This window comes from Silene latifolia, chromosome Y, assembly GCF_048544455.1.
Source record: "Silene latifolia isolate original U9 population chromosome Y, ASM4854445v1, whole genome shotgun sequence".
In the NCBI taxonomy this organism is placed as follows: Eukaryota; Viridiplantae; Streptophyta; class Magnoliopsida; order Caryophyllales; family Caryophyllaceae; genus Silene; species Silene latifolia.
Window position 1 is genome coordinate 301728860 of NC_133538.1, and position 22271 is coordinate 301751130.

General features: G+C 38.7%; 2 protein-coding genes and 1 pseudogene across 4 annotated transcripts; all 3 read right to left on the reverse strand.

Moving 5' to 3' along the window:
• On the reverse strand, positions 1 to 18258 carry LOC141627279 (aspartic proteinase 36-like). Of its 3 annotated transcripts, XR_012536846.1 has the most exons (14): positions 17881 to 18258; positions 17598 to 17718; positions 7062 to 7489; positions 6812 to 6968; positions 6602 to 6684; positions 6424 to 6520; positions 6187 to 6259; positions 5781 to 6095; positions 3060 to 3184; positions 2834 to 2935; positions 2658 to 2749; positions 934 to 1161; positions 506 to 668; positions 1 to 369 (listed from the first exon to the last, which is right to left on the reverse strand). XR_012536846.1 is itself a non-coding variant. In XM_074440624.1 (12 exons), the coding sequence occupies exons 1-12, from the start codon at positions 18093 to 18095 to the stop codon at positions 981 to 983; spliced, it is 1989 nt and encodes a 662-aa protein (XP_074296725.1). In that variant the 5' UTR covers positions 18096 to 18258; the 3' UTR covers positions 771 to 980. The 3 variants fall into 3 exon arrangements, 1 of the variants encoding a protein (XP_074296725.1); XM_074440624.1 differs by lacking the exons at positions 1 to 369; positions 506 to 668 and having other exon boundaries at positions 771 to 1161; XR_012536847.1 differs by lacking the exons at positions 1 to 369; positions 506 to 668; positions 934 to 1161 and having other exon boundaries at positions 2834 to 2962; positions 17881 to 18241.
• Positions 15375 to 16113, reverse strand: LOC141634275 (protein INVOLVED IN DE NOVO 2-like; annotated as a pseudogene).
• Positions 18259 to 18467: 209 nt separating the features above from the next.
• LOC141631043 (uncharacterized) lies at positions 18468 to 19607 on the reverse strand. Its single transcript, XM_074443768.1, has 2 exons — positions 19273 to 19607; positions 18468 to 19206 (listed from the first exon to the last, which is right to left on the reverse strand). Exons 1-2 carry the CDS (start codon positions 19605 to 19607, stop codon positions 18468 to 18470), a joined length of 1074 nt encoding a protein of 357 aa, XP_074299869.1.
• Positions 19608 to 22271: the final 2664 nt, after the last annotated feature.

Consider the following 22271-nt stretch of genomic DNA (forward strand, 5'->3'; position numbering starts at 1 on the left):
TAAAATCGTCTCACACATAACTATTGATTTAACTAAGGATCAACTGACACTTTACAAGTACCAACGTATGTAATGAACTAATATATCAAAAATACCTAACGCTAAAACGAAAATGTGTTGGTAATTTAGTATATAAAATTTTGGAAAATACAAAAAGTGTTAAATATATAAAAGTTTTAAATAAAAGAAACAAAAATTTGCTAACTTGGGTTTTGAACTTGCGTTGTCATTCTTGCCACCCAACCTTCAGTCAGTTTGCTTTGACCAACTGGACTACTTTGCATGCGTGTATTAGTGGTAACCTATTTTCTTTGATCTCGAAAAAGTGGTTGGGCTCCAGCCCATATAGCCCCATAGCTAGATCTACCCCTGCTTGTAAACACAAGTCACAAGACTTGTTTCATCATCGACGGAAAGAAATGTGTATGAAAATAATTCAAAAGTAAAACAGAAACGAATACATAGAACTTGTAATTTCAAGACTCAATGAGATAAGACGCCTTACCTATATCCCGAATAAAATACCCCACCTATATAGAAGTTGAATGTTGAAATAAGCTTTTGATTTCACAGCAATTCGAACTCACTGGAGTCGCATCATAGTACCCCCTTATTCTTGAAAGTTGTACAAAATTCATGAACCAAACTCAGCAGATTCTGAAAGCAATCTTCAAACATCCATTTGGGCGACAAGAAGATAGACAAAAAACAAAAAGGGGATATAGACCAGTATAATCGGAACACAATAGATGTGGAGAAACTGCTTTGATAACTAAAGTTGTACTCATATATTACTGCATCAGATTCATGAGTAATCTACAAAATACTGTAAATGATAAAGAACAGTATGTTCTTATGTTAATTGGCATTAGAAAGACTAGTATATTTTGAACTTTTTGTTGAATTGAATGGCAAAACAAAAGATAAAACTACCAGAAAATCTCGTAAGAATGATACAGAACTCGATCAGTCAATCGCAATCACAATGGCTGGAGTTCTTGCTCAATAACAGGAGCGGCATCACTGCCAACAGGTTTGTATGATATGGTTGCTTCTTGTCTCCATCTCCAAACGAACCAAATCCCATATACCGATAATCCTAACATCAATGTTATTATAATTGCCATAAACACTACTAAATAGTGTTGTTGCCGCCAACTCCTGCCACCAAGGAAAAATCATAGGCAGTTATGAAGTGAAGAATATCATCTACAACTCAAACTCAACTGATAAAACCCCCCCAAATATAAATTGTGTAAATGCCTGCATCCAGCTACTACAATACACGAAGCTTACAGAGTTCAGGCATTATTTTGCATTATTCCGTCATATTTAGTAACCAAGTGAAAATAAATTTAGTAACACGAAGCAAAGGCTAATGGCAATACATGTTCCGTTAGATCCTGGAAACTGGTCATTTCGGCCAATATTATGAAACCTGTAGACTGGAACAGTGTTTTCAGAATTCCTATGCATGACATTGCAAACTCAGTAAACTGTACAGCAAAGATTTGCATTGAGGAAGGTGTTGATCCCATCATTAGTGCATTGCTGGAGAGTAAAAAAGGATATTAGGAGGGAAAGGGAGGGAATGGGAATAGACTATAGAGTATGGGTGTTCGAAGGGTGATTTTGCCTCCCAGGAAGGAAAATGGATTATTTTAATGCCCTCCCCTCCATATCCCTTCAATCTTACGACAACAACAACAACAACAACAAAGTCTTATCCCAAAATGATTTGGCGGCTGACATGAATCATCCTTTAGAACCGTCCATGGGTGATCGCACACCTCAAAAAGCGAAAATATAGAAAAGGAAAAGTGAAAAACTAAAGGGGAGTGAAACATAATACAAAAATCATGGTAAACTTATAGGTTTTAAAATCAAATCCGGATTTCTTTTATAAAAACTTAGAATTTAAATCGAGAATAAAGATTGAAACGATTTTGAAAACCGAAGTAAAACTTAAGAGTCCGGAATACCTTAAATCCAACATACTATCTAAATTAGGTCCATCATGTCTCTCCTTCCCCTCCCTTTGCCTCAAAATCCCTTTGTCCAAACAAGGGTAAAGCTGTAAAGCTATCAGGAGAGAAAAAATTCATCATGCAATTGTTCGTTTAACTAACCCAACAAAATGCATTTAGAGAGTGTTTGGCAACAAGAATTTAATTTGAAATGTCTCATTTTAAATTTAGCAAAGTGAAATAAAGATTTGAAATGAAGGGGTTAGAGAGTGGATTTCAAATGAGTTTTATTTTAGCCTTACTTGAATTTGGTAGGGATTTGGAAATCCAAATCTAATAGGTTTGCCAAACATGTAAATTGGTCCAAATCTGAATTTGAGAATACAATGTTTGTTCCCAAACACACCATTACAGAATTTCTACAAACAGCTATAAACAAAGTCCATTTAATTAAATATGCGGACAGAGGACATCCAAAACATTGCACATACATGCTATGTGCTAACATACAGCAGAGGCAGTATCGTCAAACTTATATACAGCAGAGGCAGCTCACTAATTGCAGAAGGATTGACTGAAATCCAAATGTTTATTTAAGAAAGCAAGAGAGATGAACATCGGAAAAACCGCAGAAGACAAAGACAGTACTAGACCATACAAAAAGTCACTTCAAACAGAAAGAATATTTACTTTTTCAAAGGAGGCTGGGCCTTCCAAATAACAAGCTTGTAACTACCAAAGGTGTCTGGAAGTTGGACTTCAGCTAAGCGAGAAATTATATGCTGCACAAAGTCCAAGTTAACAAACATTATCTAGTGCTCACTTTCTTTTGAGTTACATAGCCCACATTCACCAATGCAAGTTACCATTGCAGTTGTATTTGAAAAATAGTTGGCAGATCCTTCAGGATAGATGCTGCAACTTATCAGGGAACCATTTCCAGCAGAAGTCATATTGAGAAGATGAACCTAGAAGCCATTAAAAGTATTATTTACCTGACAGCAAGGTTTAAGAAATACAATTCAACGTCTCTTTCCCTTCTTGATTCACTACTTTATGAAAAATTATAAATCGGCTATTCCCTCAGATTACCTGAGAGGTGTTGACTTCCAACTCTTTGGCAATGGACGTAGATAGTTCTGAAACATGTGGCTTCAAGTCCAAGTACTTCACACTAAAGGATATAACAAATGTTATGTATCCGACTTGAAAATCTCCTGAAATTGGAAATTAATTTGAGAAAAAAAGGGGGTCAGCCAACACAAACGTCAGTTAAAGACTTGAAGCTACCAGTCTACCATAAACACGTTTGCATATACACAATAGCACAAATGAACGCCTTTGGCAAGGGAAAATATCTAAACTTCTAATGCGTGGTAAAAAAAAAAAAAAAATTATACACCGTCCTATTTTTTGTTTTCTTCCCATATTCCTTTTTTGGCAATTTTTTCCTTTTTGAGGAAGTTTTTTCCAGCAACTGACCACACTACCCTTATACCACCCACATTAACTACAACACTACCACCCCTCAGGTCCTCGGCAAATCAACATCTCCATCTACACAACTTATCTTCAACACCCCCCCCCCCTCCCTCATTCCCATCTCCAACCACCATCACCACACCAATGTATTCAATCACCGCACCACATCCGACCATCACCTCTGCCAAAACCACACCACTCCCCACCCACAAAACCCCCTCCCTTACCCTCAAAAACCTAGATCTAGGCTTTTCGAGGGTGAGGAAGAAAGTTTCGTGGGTGGGGGCGGAGTCTCGTGGGGTGGGGGTGGGTTCATGTTGGAGTGGCTGGTGGTAGTGGTTTGTGTTGGTGTGACTGGTGATGGTGGGCCCGTCGGGCAGTGGTCATGGTGGTGGACTCGCCGGGAGGTGGTCGTAGTATTGGGCTCATGGCCTCATGGGTGGTAGCAGGCTAGTGGTGGTGGTGGTGGTGGTTGTTGGGGTGGTCAGGTGATGGTTGGTGATGGGGTATAAGTGGTGGTAGTTGTTGGGGTGACTAGTTTGGAGTTGGTGAGCGAAAAGGATAAGATAAGGGTATTTAGTGTCATTCCAACCAACTTTTTAAAAAGTGGGGCGAATGGAATATGGGAAGAAAAAATAAAACAGGGAGGTGTAACTTATAAGGGGACAATAACGACAACTTTACCCCATTGCCTTGAAGGTTTCCCTTATGACGAGGCAACGAGTAGAATGTACACAACCTTTGCATCTTTATTGAAATAATGTTTAAAAATGAAAAAAAATTATCGTTTTGTTTCGGAACAAACTTAATAGTCAAATGGTGTCCACGTAGGATCGGACAATCTCAAACCTGAGATGCGGAAGAGACACGTCATTGACAATGGCGTGTATCTAGTTTAACTCTAAAAGTAGAGAAAAATGAATTTGAGATGAACAAGCCATTAGGAGTGGCATATCTATTGAATAGACACACCATTAACAATAGCGTCTTCAACCCTCAAAATGCCAAAAGCAAAGCCAAAGCTCACTAGTGGTGATCGAAATCGCAAAAGTGACAAATATTCCCCCTTTTCTTCCTTCCTCTTCATCGTATCATTTATCACCTTCTATCATCAATCATTATTCACTTCTCCATACAGGATATATAAACCAAAAGAATTAGACAACTTGGCGACCACAATAACGATGAAAACTGTTAGACAATATTGTAAATATTAGTGTATTTACTTACTATTATTGTGTTAGTTATTTGAGGAGATAATATCCTTGTAATTAGGCAAAGATATCTCCATACCCATTGTATATATACGTGTATTGGTCGTGAATAATACTCGGGCAACTACTATTATTGTGGGCATCCAAGGCAAGGGATGATTGGTAAGCAAATAGAGGTGGCGCCGCCAGGTGGGTAGAGGAGAGGTGGCCTGGCGGTTAAGTGAGGCTGAAATGTGATGGTGTACTTGTTGAGGTGAGCTGTTGCGTGATCATGGTGGTTATGCTGATGCAGATAAAGCAATGGTGGTTGGGGAGCAATAGTGGGCCAGTTGTTGTGGGTCATGAGGAGGAAGGATCTGCTAAGTTGCTAGTTATTAATTGAAGGTGGGTGGAGGAGTTTTGAGATTGGAAGGAAGTACAAAGAGGCCTAGAGGTGTAATAGGGTAAGCGTTGCAGTGGGTTTGTGATGACATTTTTTGGGTTAAAGACACGCCATTCATAATCATCATTTTTTTAATATATTATTCGATTACATTTATGATTTTTGAAATCTTTTTACTTAAATCTCCGTATATTAGCGAGCCTTATTGAATGCCGAAGACGTCAAATGATGATTCATGTCGACCAACCTCAAATCATTGTGAGACTAAGGCTCTCGTGTTGTTGTACATGCCGTTCACAATGGCCTGCCCATTGAAATAGACACTCCATTGGTAATGGCGTGTTTGTTCCGTGTTTCAGGTTTGGGGTTTCCCAATCCTACGTGGACGTCATTTTGCCAAATAAGTTTGTTTCTGAATTAAAAAAAAATATATTTTTTAAGCTTTAATTCAGAAAAAAAAAAGATTCACAACCTTTTCCCATTTATCTCCTCTACATATAGCAGACGTGAATCAAGCATTTTCCTTTCCTTATTAACAGTAATTTTCCATTCATAACCAGGCGGTCCTCTTACTAGTCTTTCAGTTATCCATCATTACCATTAATTAATAGGTAGAGACATTGCGTAGTGTTAAGTTGTTGACTGTTGATTGGACCAGAAAATTGACAAGCCACGAAACACACAATTAATAGGGAAAAAAATCTGCTACAAAAAGTTATAAGCATCTTAATATACCTGAAATAACACGACTGGGTGCTCCATTAGGAGCTGATGCAGGTGGCATCCCCGCATCTGAAATCTCTGCACCCAAAGGTGCGGGTGGCATCCCTGTATCTGAAACCTCCCCACCCAAAGGTGCAGGTGGCATCCCTGTATCTGAAATCTCCCCACCCAAAGGTGTAGCTGCAACCTCCCCACCCAAAGGTGCAGGCGCTGGTGAACTGCTTGAAGCATTCAGTCTCTCCCATAACACAGAACAATTGGTCTTCCAAAATCCAACTTTAGAGTGTTCACGATCATATGTTACAAGAGTATTACGGACAACAATGCCTGTTTTCGAATAAAGAAGGAAATTACAAACTCCAAGAGAAAAAAGAAAACTATACCCAAAAATAATATTGTAAAACTGAGCACCCTATACCTCCCAAAAGAGTTGTCAGATCTTTTCCATTTTGAAAAACACCAAGACAATATGCACCGTGTACCTTTGAGTGCTGTACAAATGATCACAGTAGATTAATCCAAAAAGAGACACTACGTCAAGTCAGATCGCAACTACTTCATAAAGAGAATAGAAGATTTGAAGCACATAAATTGGAAAGAAAATATCACAACAATGGTTGGCAAAGTAGCCGGAAAAGGGAATTAGCTACTTCACCTTAAATAGATAATTTTCCGGCGATAATGAATACTTTTCACCATTATCAAAGATCATGTCAACTGACGGGAAAGTCTTGTAGAGTTCTGGAATTTCACTGAGGCAGCACAAAATGGCGAAATTGAGATAATAGGACAACTAACTGCCGAGTGAATAATCCACTAACAATATAAACTACCTTCCAGCACCAGAGAAGCATACATCATTATAATTTGGATCAGGACCACGAATTTGCTTAAGGCCATGGAGCTCACTTGTGATCTGAATTTGAAAACATAATAATAAGATCACAAAGTAGCATACAGTATGTTCACCTTACAGCTTGTATCCAGAACAACAAAATACCACAATGTGCAGAAACAGTAAACAAAAAATAAAATCATCTTACAGCTTGTATAAATGGCAGAAACGCTGCTTCAGGTAAATAGGCATATGTTGTACCACTATCTAGAATAGTTCCATGCTTCCCATCAAAAACCTGTGGATTTATATCTAGCTTTTTCCCAGCAACATGTAACCCCCGCAGCTCGATATTGTAATATGGACTGTTGCCATGCCGAAACTAGAGTAAATGTGTCAGACGTTAAGAAAGAAATATAAAGAGGGCTATCAAGTAACCAAAATCTTCCATAACAGACCTGTGATCAGGGTCAGAATGGCTGAAGACCATGTCAGATGGCGGAGATATTTGGCCCAGAACCATAGCACCGCCACCAACCTCCATCCCACCATAACACAGTGAAAAGGAATCATTGATTAAACCTTTTTCAACAAGCTGATCAACAATGCTTAGATCACCACGGCCCAAACCCATTATACCATCAGCATGTTGACTATAAAGATCGCCCGTTTCTGCATTTTCACAACCAAAAACAGCACGCTGGGGTTTGAGCTCACTCATATTACCAAAAGATACAAGATCTTCACCTAAAATCCCACTACTAGAACTCATTTCAGCATATTGTCTCTCGTAAGTACACTGGTCATTTTCAGCATCACATGTACAATCAGGATTACACTTCACTGGATGGTAGGTATCTGAAAGATCTGGCTGGAACTTTGAATCCTGTAAAAGTATACGCCAAAAAAAGGAAACTTAAGAAAAAATAGAAACCAGAGTAGTGGAAGGCACTGCAGTATCCATCATAAACGGATCAAGTTTTGCAGGTATATAGAAAAGTATGCATAGAAATGGGCATGAGAAAGTTCATAGTATTTAAAACTCGATTCTTAGGAATATTTAAAATGTCAAAAACAAAATAATTCATACCTCATGGTCGATACCTTGTCTATATCACAAAAAATAAATTTTTCCTGTTTAATTATTCTCTTGTTTCATTTGATACCATGGGTATTAATCTCATACCCTCATCCCCCCTTGGGTATGAGAAACCTATACCTCACGGGTTTGAGATATGGGTATCATAATCAAATAATACCAAAACAAACCTGAGTAGTGGTTTTGTCTATTCTAAACTCACTCCTACCTAATACCTTGTTTTTGAAAACCAAACGCCCCCTTATAGTTTTCAGTATTTATATGTACAATTTACCACATCATTCCTTAAAAATATTACTTGCCACCAAATGGCCACCCCAAAACTTTCTTGCAAGGCTTCTCTAAGTACACAAAGGCCACCCCAACTCAGTAATTTCCCCGTCATGTTTTAACTTTTAACAACTCAAATGAATGCTCTTTTCCTACCTCCTACTTTGTGGTGTTCATGCATGCAAGAAAAAGGATTGCTTTGAAAATAGTAAAACCATCAGTAGGTACCCCAACCCAAACTGACAAACAAATATGACTTATTCAAGTAATAAGCCTATTTAAGAAGCCTTGCAAGTTCCAATCAATTTTTTTCCCTTCACTACTTCTTTCAAATAAAGTGTCATTTATAGTTGGGCCCACTCATACTTTGCACCACTAAATGTATTCACTAGAATCAAGAATCAATTCGTACTTGTATTACATCACCGTTTTATAAACAACAAATTGGGCAAAAAAGAAGATTAACCAAAAACCACACTAATTTAGTGTGGTAAATAGTAGATTTAGAGAGTAGGTTGATGCAAATCTACTGTTTTCCCCCCAATATACTACTAGTATATGAACATAATGAAATATCATAGGAAAATGAGATGGAGCCACCAATTGATACCAAATTAATTTCAGAACTGTGTGAGATATTTTAGTAAATTAACACCTCCTTTCATCTTCATCCCTACTTTCATCTTCATCCCTAGTTTTTCTAAAATTCAAATACGGTCGTTAATGAGAGGGGTATTGTAGGGAGCTTAATTATTTTCTGAAAAGAATTAGGGATTGTCGCCTTCTCTGAGGAGAGTAAGCCAAAGAACAAATGATAACCATCAGCAATTCTTTATCATCAGATACGGAAAGTTGAATTCCATGGGATCATTAATTGGGCAAAGCCTATATGATTAATCTGTGAGAAGCTTGAAATGGCCATTTATCACAACTCACTATCTTTTAATGGAATTTCTTGTAGCATCTAATTAATAGCCTAATATTGTTGGGAAATTAGCTTCAATCTCTCACACGCACCGAAAGCACCAATCGATAGATAAATAATGTAAAAGTAAAATGAACGGCAAGCTAATAATAAGTTAGAGACAAGATTTAGGGTCAATACTCAAGACATAACCCTCAACGGACGTAAAATTGTTGAAAGTAATACAAACTAATACTAAAAAAGAAGATGAAATGCTGCCTAATAGTAGCAAAGAAAGAGTTATACTCTTGCTCAATAAAGGTGATGAAAAATGGGAAAATGATCCCTGGTATCTTCATCAATATGGGATCAATATGGGGAGCTCTCAAACCCGGGCCAAGGAGACAGTAGTTTTACAAAACTCAAAGGTTAATATGGTTATAAGCTCAATGACCACTCCAAACACCCAAAACGCCAATCCCAGGCAAACACGGGCAAACAGGACGATCCCATGAACTTATAACAATATAACCCAAGTTTAAACTATCTCCAAAAACCAAGCTAAGGTTTAAAAGCACCAGCACCGCACCCAGTATAAGAAGCATGGAGCCTAAACAATTATTAGTTCAGATAGTCATAGTGTAATACAGAGGATTAGCCTATAAGGCTCATCCTTAAACTAAAAACTAAATAAAAACTGAAAAACAAAAAATAAAAAGAAAATACTTACAAACTTAAGTCGTGATCAGAAGTAGAATGCTTGATTTATTTATTGATATTTTACAAGAGATTTTTACAGAGAGAGAGAGAGAGAGAGAGAAGGCGTCTCCAAGCTTGCTCCTTTTGATCCAGAAAATATGTAATTTTCTCCTTAAGTAATTTAATTGTAGGAGCAGAAAGGAATTCACCCTCCTCATCCTTTTCAAGCATTTTTTCCCAAAACTTTGAATAGGATCGATATTTAAGACACATTCCTCGGGTATAACCCGTTACTGGAGCAGCTCTCCAAATCCATGGTATGGAAAAGTCCATGAAAAAATGTAAATTTTCAGGTATATTATCCTGAGTAGCAGGCTTAAGCTCTTGCCATTGAAGAAATAAGTCTAAATAATTCTGGTAAAATTTTTGGGTTAGCCCCATAAAAATCCCACCAGTCAATAAACCAATAAACCAATTTGGTAAATCATGGTTATTAACCATTAGTTTAATGAACCATGTATGGCTCAAATAATCATTTTCATATAAAAACGTTTTATTAAACGCTTGGATATAATCCCAATAATTATATTTCATCTGAACATTCCTCACTATACGTGATCTTTCAGCAAATGGAGATATACCCCCGTCAGTTATGGAAAATATATTCCCAATAATTATTTTAGAGAACTTATAAGTCTCTTTGTTTGAATTGCTCAGAAAATGTTGAATTGTGCAGCCATTGGCCTTGAGAATCTCTTCATAGAAGAGTCTATGTTTATAAGTTTCTTGGGTATAACTTGATCCTCCCGAATACCTCTTATGAAGATACCAGGATCATTTTCCCATTTTTCATCACCTTTATTGAGCAAGAGTATAACTCTTTCTTTGCTACTATTAGGCAACATTTCATCTTCTTTTTTAGTATTAGTTTGTATTCTTGATAAATATGAAGATTGAGTTTATCAATCTGTTGGATTGCGAGAACTAGTATTACCAGTCTCGGTAAGAACTTTATTGCCATCTTTGAACAAGGATATTTCCTCGTCCTCTTCCTCAGAGGAATTGCCTCTTCCTCTTCCCTATAAGAGGAAGGTCCTTGATAACCAGGAACCATCTGCATAAAATTAGCCATATTACAAATATTCTTTGGTTAAAAAATCAGGAAGGTGATTATCTTCACCTTTTTTATAAACAATTTGAAAGTCAAACGGGGCTAAATGAGATTGCCACCTAGCAAACATTTGATTAGAAACATCATGTTTAAAATCTTTGGTAAACATATATTTAGCAGCCTTACAATCAGTTTTAACAATAAAAGGCTTATTATATAAATCGTCTTGAAATTTTAAAACACATTTAACAATAGCTAAAACTTCTTTAGCTATAGTAGCATAATTAGATCGTAGCGTTATTCCGTTTCCCGAATAAAATCTAACAAGTAGTTCTGTTTATTAGTAGGATCAATGTTGTTTTAAAATCCCACCATATCCTTTATCGGATGCATCTGTTTTCAACAATTTTTTCCATTAGGGATTTGCGAGAGACAAACAAGGTAAAGATGTAATCTTAGCCTTAATTTATCTAATGACATTAGTATGCACATCATCAAGGGACGCATTTTTTCTTCAATCTGTCATATAAGGCATTTGTGTCTTCTATGATATTCTTGTAATAAGGGGAAATATAATTAAGACTTCCCAAAAATCTTTGCAGAATCGGGTTTTATCAGTAATTTCATCAGGAAATTTAGAACCAAACTCAATGCTTCTATTAATAGGAATAATACTGCTCTTTTCAATCTCTAAGCCTAAAATGATGCTTTTCCAAACCAAGGTAAGATTTCTTGGTCGTAACATTGAAAAGGGCAGTATTATTCCTATTAATAGAAGCATTGAGTTTGGTTCTAAATTTCCTGATGAAATTACTAATAAAACCCATTTGCAAAGATTTTTGGGAAGTCTTAATTATATTTCCCTTATTACAAGAATATTGCAGAAGACACAAATTGCCTTATATGACAGATTCAAGAAAAATGCAGTCCCTGGATGATGTGCATACTAATGTCGTTAGAAAAATTAAGGCTAAGATTACATCTTTACCTTGTTTGTCTCTTGCAAATCCCTAATGGGAAAAATTGTGAAACAGATGCATCCGATAAAGGATATGGTGGGATTTTAAAACAGATTGATCCTACTAATAAACAGGAACTACTTGTTAGATTTTATTCTGGGAAATGGAATAACGCTCGGTCTAATTATGCTACTATAGCTAAAGAAGTTTTAGCTATTGTTAAATGTGTTTTAAAATTTCAAGACGATTTATATAATAAGCCTTTTATTGTTAAAACTGATTGTAAGGCTGCTAAATATATGTTTACCAAAGATTTTAAACATGATGTTTCTAATCAAATGTTTGCTAGGTGGCAATCTCATTTAGCCCCGTTCGACTTTCAAATTGTTTATAAAAAAGGTGAAGATAATCACCTTCCTGATTTTTTAACCAAAGAATATTTGTAATATGGCTAATTTTATGCAGATGGTTCCTGGTTATCAAGGACCTTCCTCTTATAGGGGAAGAGGAAGAGGCAATTCCTCTAGAGGAAGAGGACGAGGAAATATCCTTGTTCAAAGATGGCAATAAAGTTCTTACCGAGACCGGTAATACTAGTTCTCGCAATCCAACAGTAATTCAGATAAACTCAATCTTCATATTTATCAAGAATACAAACTAATACTAAAAAAGAAGATGAAATGTTGCTAATAGTAGCAAAGAAAGAGTTATACTTGCTCAATAAAGGTGATGAAAATGGGAAAATGATCCCGGTATCTTCATAAGAGGTATTCGGGAGGATTGGGTTATACCCAAGAAACTTATAAACATGACTCTTCTATGAAAGAGATTCTCAAGGCCAATGGCCGCACAATTCAACATTTTCCGAGCAATTCAAACAAAGAGACTTATAAGTTCTCTAAAATAATTATTGGGAATATATTTTCCATAATCGACGGGGTATATCTCCATTTCTTCGAAAGATCACTTATAGTGAGGAATGTTCAGATGAAATATAATTATTGGGATTATATCCAAGCGTTTAATAAAACGTTTTTATATGAAAATGATTATTTGAGCCATACATGGTTCATTAAACTAATGGTTAATAACCATGATTTACCAAATTGGTTTATTGGTTTATTGACTGGTGGGATTTTTATGGGGCTAACCCAAAAATTTTACCAGAATTATTTAGACTTATTTCTTCAATGGCAAGAGCTTAAGCCTGCTACTCAGGATAATATACCTGAAAATTTACATTTTTTCATGGACTTTTCCATACCATGGATTTGGAGAGCTGCTCCAGTAACGGGTTATACCCGAGGAATGTTGTGTCTTAAATATCGATCCTATTCAAAGTTTTGGGACAAAATGCTTGAAAAGGATGAGGAGGGTGAATTCCTTTCTGCTCCTACAATTAAATTACTTAAGGAGAAAATTACATATTTTCTGGATCAAAAGGAGCAAGCTTGGAGACGCCTTCTCTCTCTCTCTCTCTCTCTGTAAAAATCTCTTGTAAAATATCAATAAATAAATCAAGCATTCTACTTCTGATCACGACTTAAGTTTGTAAGTATTTTCTTTTTCTTTTTTGTTTTTCAGTTTTTATTTAGTTTTTAGTTTAAGGATGATCCTTATAGGCTAATCCTCTGTATTACACTATGACACTATGACTATCTGAACTAATAATTGTTTAGGCTCCATGCTTCTTATACTGGGTGCGGTGCTGGTGCTTTTAAACCCTGGCTTGGTTTTTGGAGATAGTTTAAACTTGGGTTATTATTGTTATAAGTTCATGGGATCGTCCTGTTTGCCCGTGTTTGCCTGGGATTGGCGTTTTAGGTGTTTGGAGTGGTCATTGAGCTTATAACCATATTAACCTTTGAGTTTTGTAAAACTAAGTTGCGGTTAAGCCGGTTATCACGGCGATTTTTTTTTACAAAGCCTTTGTAGATATTTTATTATCTATAGGCTTTTTCATATAAAGTTAAGATTAATTCTATTAAGAATAACTAATTTGACCAATCCTATACAATATTAAGAGCTTTAGGTTAGCTTTTGGTTGAAAAGTTATAACTTATTTACATGGGGTTCATCACGGGCCATATCTATGGTCCGAGTTGGCAGATACACGTTATAAATCAGCCGTCTCGGCGGATATTTTCCTATTTTTAGTTTACCTCATACATATCGGGATATCTCGTATCGGCCGCCTCCGATACATCTCGGGCGATACGATATGTCTCGGCCGTGATTTTAAACTATGCCTCCGCCACTCCACCTCATAATCAGCACACGTCTTTTCCATTCCAAATTTCCAATCACCTTTCTTGATGTCTTAACTGCTAGACTATTCCAATCACCTTTCTTGATGTCTTAACGGCTAGACGGTATAAACCACGATGCGACTCCCTCTTCCTCTTCATGAGGACAATATTATCCTTAGTCACCACACTTAGTATGTGAGATTCGATTTTGCCGTCCGAACACTGTAACATAAGCTATTGTTTCAAAACTATGCACCGCCCCACAAGATGATTTCGCTTTCACCATCCTAACACCGAGAACATCCACGGTTGAATGCCAACTTAAAATTCTGGTCAATTATTCTTCCTTGGAAGATGCATCGTACTCATCCGCGACCACAAAGTCACGCTCTTCGGTAAGGAACCAACCACCAACTCCCCTCACCAATAGCCTAGTTGAATCGATGTCGCCATTGTCTCTATCTGACACATCTATCCTAGGACAGTTCCGTCTAATGTGCCCATTGTCGCCACACTTATAAAACTTTACTCCATTATTCCGAGAAGTGTTAGTGGATCAAGCTTTGATCCATAATCCATGTTAGACGATAGATAGGTGACGAGGCAACGGCGAATGTGATGTCGTTCCACATTCCAACCTTATCCTTCTTCCTCGCATCAAAGGACAACTATGCCGCATGTGCTTCCTCCATGGTAATGGTATCCTCTCCGTATAAATCGTATCCACATACGTCCCGTATGTATCCGGAAGAGAGTTGAGGAGTAACAACGCTTTATCCACCTCCTCAACCTTACCTCAATATTCAATGAGATTTTCTTCATCCATCGACAACAGCTAATTGGTCAAACTTTTCGACATGTAAAGCTTCTCCAATTTTTCCCATATCGCCAATATGGAGGGTCAACGCCAAGAACACAGTTGATGAGGAATCCGAGATGCACCCTAATGGTACTACCACACCTAGTACACAACTGCTCATCACTCACTGGCCTGCCTCCTTTCAAGGCTGGAGCCAAGCAAGATGTACAAGGAGTACATGCAGTTCCTTCATCCTCCTTTGCCAAAAGATGAAACTACTTTTACCATCAAATTTGACATCCTTATCGATCAAACTACCCGACCACTTGGACCGAGTCGTTTGGCTCTAATACCACTTGTTGGGAAATCAGTTCCAATAGCTCAAATCTCCCCACACGCAACGAGCACGAAGCATCGATCGTATAAATAATGTAAAAGTAAAATAAAATAAATCAAAACTAATAATAAGTTGAGATTTCAATACCAAGGCTTTATTTCATATGTTCCATAACTTCAGCATATCCTCCCAGTTGCTTTATTTCTAATTTCGGAGCTTACCTCTCATCAATTTCTTTCTGCAGCTTTTCTTGTAGAGTCTCTTTTTCCCTCTCTTGTTCTTCTACAAGCCTTAGAACATTCTCCTCTGCTTTCTTGGGTGCAACTTTCTTGTGTGCAACGGAAGCCAATTCATTCTTGAGATGCCTACGTTTAATGATTTCAGTGTCGAATTTATCTTTACGTTATTTCAATGCCCTCTCACACTTCTCTAGCTCCTGTTATTCAGATTCAATCATCAGCTTATACGTCTCATGGCCACGGAATATCTTCCTTCTATATTCAAATGTCCTCTCTTCCATCCTTTTCAACTCTTCGTTATAGCCTGATTTATGTCATCTTTCTCTTGGATCACCTTGTTTAATGCTTCACTTGTCTCCTGAAGCTTGCTTTGTAACTCTTTCTTTTGATTATCCTTGACTAGTATAGTTTGCTCTAGGTTTGACTTGAGGTACTTACTCATCCTATCTTTTTCATCCAAAATATCATTGCAGATTTGAGTTCTCCGTTCTCTCTGAGGCGCTTCCTAATGATTCTGTTTGAGTTATAATCATCCTCTTTTGTCATCCACTCATATAGCTTATCTCCATGAGATCTTGTTGTGTACCACTCTCGCCTACCATATTGATCACATTCGAATGATTTTTCAAATGACATGGCATTACGAAAACCCATGACATCCTTCTTGAAGAACACGACATCACGTTTCACTTTGCGAGGATACCAACCTGTCTTTCTGAATTCATCCTTGTACTTACTTCCGCTATCCCCCACATACTTTCCCTTTTCCAATTGAACATGAATGGTTAGCTAAGACGCCCTTCCATGGCCAAACAAACGTCTCATTTCTGTGACAATTTGCCATCTCTTCTAATTTTTTTTTTTTTTTTTGGTTGTAGATGAAGGGGGAAATGTAGATATTGGGTTCAAATGTAAGAAAGAAGATGAAAAGAGAAAAGAAAATGGAAATTGTTTGTGAGAGTGTGAGAGAGATGATCAGAAATTGTATGAAAGGGAACAGGGGTGTCACAGAGGTTTGGATGAGTAAGTGCCTCGAGTCAAACCTAGAACTAGTTAAGGATAATCAAAAGAAAGAGCTGCAAAGCAAGCTTCAAGAGACGAGTGAAGCATTAAACAAGGTGATCCAAGAGCAAGACGACATAAATCAAGCCTTTAACGAAGAGTTGAAAATGATGGAAGAGAAGACAATTGAATATACAAGGAAGATATTCTATGGCAATGAGACGTATAAGCTGATGATTGAATCTGAAAAATATGAGCTGAAGAAGTGTGAGAGGGCATTGAAAGAACGTGAAGAAAACTTCGACACTCACGCGAGAGGAAAATGTTCCAAGGCTTGTAGAAGATCTGAGGGGGAAAAAGAGAAACTCTACAAGAAAATCTTGGAGCTACATAAAGAAATTGATGAGAGGCAAGCTCTGGAATTGGAATTAGAAATAGTATAGAGCAAGAGCAACTCAGAGGACATGTTGAAGTTATGGAACATATGGAACGAGATGCCGAGATGAAGTGAAAAAATCAATCTAATACTACACATTTGACTTGCTAGAATATTCTAGTTAATCTAAGGAAAAAGAAAAATCTAGAAACATGAAACTTCTACAATGGCTATAAATAGGCATGCATGTATCAACTTTTAGGGTGTAGTCCATAAGCTCTAGCAAAAGAGTTTACAAGGTATCACGAACATCATCTCCCCCACATAATAATGTAATATAATACAAATTAAACATATAAATAAATATATCAATGTTGAGAATATCGTGCCCACTACATTTCGCTGCGAACGTGACCAAAAAATCCTCGCAGCCTCCAATATTTCCAATATCTCAGCCCATGGTATACACAAGATACGGGGAGCAGGTCCACTAACCACTCTTCAAATTTGAGTGAGGAGGCGTAATAGGATATAAATATATTAGTTGGGAGGCGTAATAGGATATAAATATAAAAAGTTTTGGTTGAAATGGGTTCATCTATCAAAACTCTCACGAAAATGTGTCGGGTTTTTTTTTTTGACAAAACTTACTTTTGTACGGAGTATAAATATTTGTGGAAATGTTCAGAAAAATGCAGTTGTAAAGAACAATACATAAATGAAAGGATAGAAGTTTCAAAAGCGGTGTTTAAAATTAAAATTACTCTAGAATCAAATAAAAGACTTTTTGTTGTCAAATGAGCTACTCATAACTCGCCTACTCCTACAAGGAATTGTGGGAGAGGGATTCGAACAAACCTTGATTATCCACTATACTGCCGTCTTAACAAATAGGTTATGAGTTATGACCTCTTCCGTATCTGAAAAGAGAAAGGTGATAAAGGAAATACCTGATGATTACCACATTGATCACAGGAGTTACAAGGGACATATGTGACCGTACTCCCCGTATCCACTATCAACGCAAACTCCTGCGGTGGCGATCCAATCCATAACCTCGTCGTATAATACCTAAATTCACAATTCACATAGTTCATCAACATTAAGCAATCAAAATCCCTAATCAATAACAACGAAAAACCCTAAATCAAATCAATGATCAACATTAATCAATAACAATAAACCCTAAAGTATACTAAAACACACTAATGATCAATTAATTAACAAACTAACCCGTTGGAGAGGAGATCGTCGTAGAGACGCATCCTAGCATTAGGCGAAACGCCATGGAGATGACGTCGGAGCTTGAGCTTGCTGGCGTCGGCGAACTGCGGCGAGGAGAAAGAAAGCGGGAGGATAAGCGGGCGGCGATCGACAATCAACGGCGGCTGAGCGATGGTAGACGCGAAGAGAAGAGAGAAAGAGAGGAGGAAGAAGACGATACTCATGGCTGCGGCGGGGCGGCGTAGATGGCGGAGCTGAATCGACTCGGGCGAGTTGGTGGAGGTTTTCAGTTGACGGTTAGTAGTGAAATTTTACCGGTACGTGCGTGATGTACATCAAAGTGCAAGAGCCAAGAAGTCTAGTTTACGATGGAGAGTTTGGTGATATGACTTGGTTTTGTTATTATTTTATTTTATTTTTATTTTTTTTGAAAGGGAAGCAAGAATCAAAGATAACAAAGCTGTTCGCGATCGGTGGTAAGACATCCGACCACACTACTCTACCAACTAACTACTCTAGGTAAAACATGAGTTAACGCGTGCGCCACACTATTGTTAACTCGACTAGTGTATGACCAAATAACAGAAACAAACGAATTACACAAAATTAATGTCATCAAAAACCAGCGATAAAACACTTCTTCCTCTAGACTTCTTCTTCAGTGCCTCGATAACTGATAGACAATTGCTTTCCACAATCACCTTAGCATGGCCTCTTTGAACTGCTTCACTGACACCTTCGAAAACCGTTACCGCCTCCGCCAAAAGTGGATCCCAATCCTGCAATAAAACTGACGATATACCCCACATAACCTTGCAATGCTCATCTCGACACATCACACCCAAGCTCACCCCTTCTCCCTCCTTAACTCCCGCATCCACATTTATCTTCACAAACCCTTCTAACGGTGCACTCCAAACCTTGCGTACCACTTGCTCGTCACTCGAAAGCCCTTTCACCCTTCTCCTCTCCCACTGAAAGCCGCCCCCCTCAATCTCCTCCATCACGTCATATGTCCGCCTAATCACACTCCAATGATCTACCTCTCTTGACTCAAAAACGACCAGCTCCCTCCACTTCGCTTCCACCCAATCCCGCACACCACCACCCCCCTCAACCTCTTCATCCTCCAATCCAAGGCCCTCCCAAACCCGTTTCGCAATAACACAATCATGAAATAAATGAAGACTCGACTCAAGACCAAAATTACAAAAAGAACATAAAGCACACTTACCTCGAACTCGAGACGCAATGTTCGCTCTAGTTGCTAGAGCCTCGCTGCACAACTGCCAAAAGAAGAGCTTCACTCGTGGCCAGACTGAGATTTTCCAGAGCCTGTTCCATAACCATGTCTCATTTTCCCAATCAGAAGCACCCCCATCTCTAACTCTTCCTTCTCACCCGCCAAGCGTCGATAGGCCGATTTGATCGTAAAGACACCACCCAAAACCAAGAATCACAAGGCCGATTAGAGCTCTCCTTCCTCGCTCAAACCCCAGAGATAAAGTGTCCACCAACTCATGCCTCCATCCACCTCCATGCGCGTCCAGCAAATCCGCAACAACCATATTCTCATAACCCATCACCGTCTGAGTTCCTAGAACCCACGCATCCTGCCACACATGCGTCGTCAGCCCATCTCCAATCCGTACCCTCCAGCCACTACGGAGCATATCTCTAGCCTCTAAAATTCTCCTCCACGTATAACTCGGGTGATTACCCAAATCCACAGACATCACATCGCCTCCCTGATAGTATCAAGCTCGCATAAGCCTCGCCGATAACCCATTAGGCTCCGTCATCAACCGCCACACTTGTTTTCCAAGAAGAGTTATATTAAACATATGGAAATCACGAAACCACATACCCCTCATCCCTTTCGGCTGACATAATTTCCTCCATGCCACCCAGCTTATCCCTCTCTTCCCTTCCTCATGGCCCCACCAAAATCAAGAAATCATCGATCTAAGCTCATCACAAAAGTTGACGAGAATTTTGAAAATACTCATAACATAGGTAGGGAGTAAATTGGTAACCTCCTTTAGAAGAACCTTTTTACCCGCCCTAGACAAGATTTTCCTGCGCCAACCAATAAGCCTTTTGTTGAGCTTATCACGGAGAATGTCCGTGAGCACCTTCTTGGACTGCCCTACAACCGTTGGCAGCCCCAAATACCTCGCCTGCTCCTCCACCTCGACATTATCCAAGCTCGTCGCAAGGTTACTCCTCTTCTGTCGTGGCACACCCTTACTAAAAGATATTGTAGTTTTATCCAAATTTACCAGAGGCACTTTCATACCGGTGCAAAATATCAGTAACGACCTCCGCCTCTGCAGTAGTAGCTTTCGTAAAGAAAATACTGTCATCGGCGAAAAGTAGATGCGAAATAAGGGGCGCATTAGATGAAATACAAATCCCATATAAACAATTCATCTTCACCGCCCGCCTCAGTAAACTGTACAAAACTTCTGCACAAAGAATAAACAAATAGGGTGAAAGAGGATCACCTTGTGGCATACCTCTAAACGGTCGAAATTCACTTGAACGGTGTTCGTTAATAAGCATAGAAAAAGAAACCGTCGAAACGCAGGTCATAACTCTCTCAACCCATCCCCTGTCAAACCCAAACGTTGCTAGCACTCGCTCCAAGAAAAGCCACTCAACCCTGTCGTAATCCTTAGCCATGTCAAGTTTAATCGCCATGTGCCCTTTGGTATTTTTCGAATTTTTCATATAATTAGAAATCTCAAAAGCTATCATTACATTATTCGAGATCGCTCTGCCAGGTGTAAATGCGCTTTGGTTTTCCGATACTATCTCACCAAGGAACAATTTCAGCCGATTTGCTAAAACTTTGGAAACTAATTTATACGCCACATTGCAAAGCCTAATAGAAAGAAAGTCACGAATTTTATCGGGTGCTTTCTTCTTCAGGATTAGAACAATATTCGTCTTATTCAGCTCCCTCGATGACCGGTCGCCACGTAAGATAGCAAGAACTGTATCAATCACATCCGAACCCACAGAACCCCAATAAGTTTGATAGAACAACCCATTCATACCGTCAGGACCCGGAGCTTTTAAAGGGTGTATCTGATTCAAAGCATCAATGACCTCCTCCTTTGTGTAATCACGCCGTAGTTGGGTATTCATATCGTCCGTAACCCTTTGCCCAAGACCAAACAACATATCCTCTAGAACAGATGGATTAAATGTCATAAATAGCTGCTGGAAATATGAATTCGCCACATGTGCCACAGCCTCATCCCCTTCCTGTGTAATACCGTCATCATCAACCAATTTAGCAATGAAATTCTTACATATTCTTTCACCGGCTCGAGTATGGAAAATTTTTGTGTTTTTATCCCCATCTTTTAACCAAAGATCACGAGACCGTTGCCTCCAATATTGTTCCTCGTGTCGTCTCAACGTGGCCAATTCGGCAACAAGTTTCTTGCGTTTTTGGACATTTTCAGTCATCCTTACATTCTCATTTAGCTTCCCCAGCTCCTTCAATTTTCGCCCAATATTTCTCCCAATGTTATTAATGTTCGTGCCCCTCCAAACGCGCACGTCTCTCGCACATTCCTCCAAAACCCGCATCAAATTTCCTCTCCCATGCTCCACACCACGTTCAACAGCCCCACCACACCCCTCCTCTCCAACCCAAATCTGCTCAAATTTGAAGTTCCATTGTCGTTCCATCCCACTCTCCTTCCTATTCAGCACTAGCTTGATTGGAGCGTGATCCAACCACTCTCTAGCAAGATAATAGAGTCTAGCAAAAGGAAATAAATTGGACCATGAAGATGTACACAGAGCCCTATCAATCATGCTTTGACGGTTTGCTTCTCCAGCTTGACCATTATCAAGCGAAAAATTATAACCCTCCCACGGAACATCCCTCAAGCCATAATCATCAACAGCATCCCGAAAATTGTTCATTTGCCATTACGGTCTACTTTCCCCTATCATTTCAGTCGAAAAAAGAATTTCATTATAGTCACCAATATAAACCCAAGGCAAGCGAGATTGTCCACTCAGTTGTCTAAGGAGCTCCCATGAAAGGTATCGATCAGATACAGCCGGCCAGCCATAGAACCCCGTAATCCCCCAATCTCCCGCCGCATTATGGACCGTGATGTCCATGTAGTGAACAGAAGCAGACATAAACACGCAATCAATATCCTTCCTCCACAGCATCGCTAACCCACCCGAACGTCCCACACTATCCACCTTTATCCCAAAATAACCATCCAGCCCCTCCTTAACCCCCCTAATTTCACGACCACACAACTTAGTCTCACATAAAAACAGTATGGTCGAGGCCTCCCTCTGCACCAGAGAGCGGAGCGCACTAACCGCGTCGGGGTTGTCTAAACCCCGACAATTGATACTTA

What these genes read in the sequence shown, in the direction of transcription:
- LOC141631043 (XM_074443768.1), bottom strand. Translation starts at nt 19,607, where the DNA reads ATGTCTGTGGATTTGGGTAATCACCCGAGTTATACGTGGAGGAGAATT. An exon ending in GGCCTATCGACGCTTGGCGG is followed by an intron (nt 19,207 to 19,272) that starts GTGAGAAGGAAG and finishes GTTATGGAACAG; the next exon opens with GCTCTGGAAAATCTCAGTCT.
- LOC141627279 (XM_074440624.1), bottom strand. Translation starts at nt 18,095, where the DNA reads ATGAGTATCGTCTTCTTCCTCCTCTCTTTCTCTCTTCTCTTCGCGTCT. An exon ending in TGGAAGTCAACACCTCTCAG is followed by an intron (nt 2,936 to 3,059) that starts GTAATCTGAGGG and finishes AATGGCTTCTAG; the next exon opens with GTTCATCTTCTCAATATGAC. An exon ending in GCCCAGCCTCCTTTGAAAAA is followed by an intron (nt 1,162 to 2,657) that starts GTAAATATTCTT and finishes CCTTGGTGGCAG; the next exon opens with GAGTTGGCGGCAACAACACT.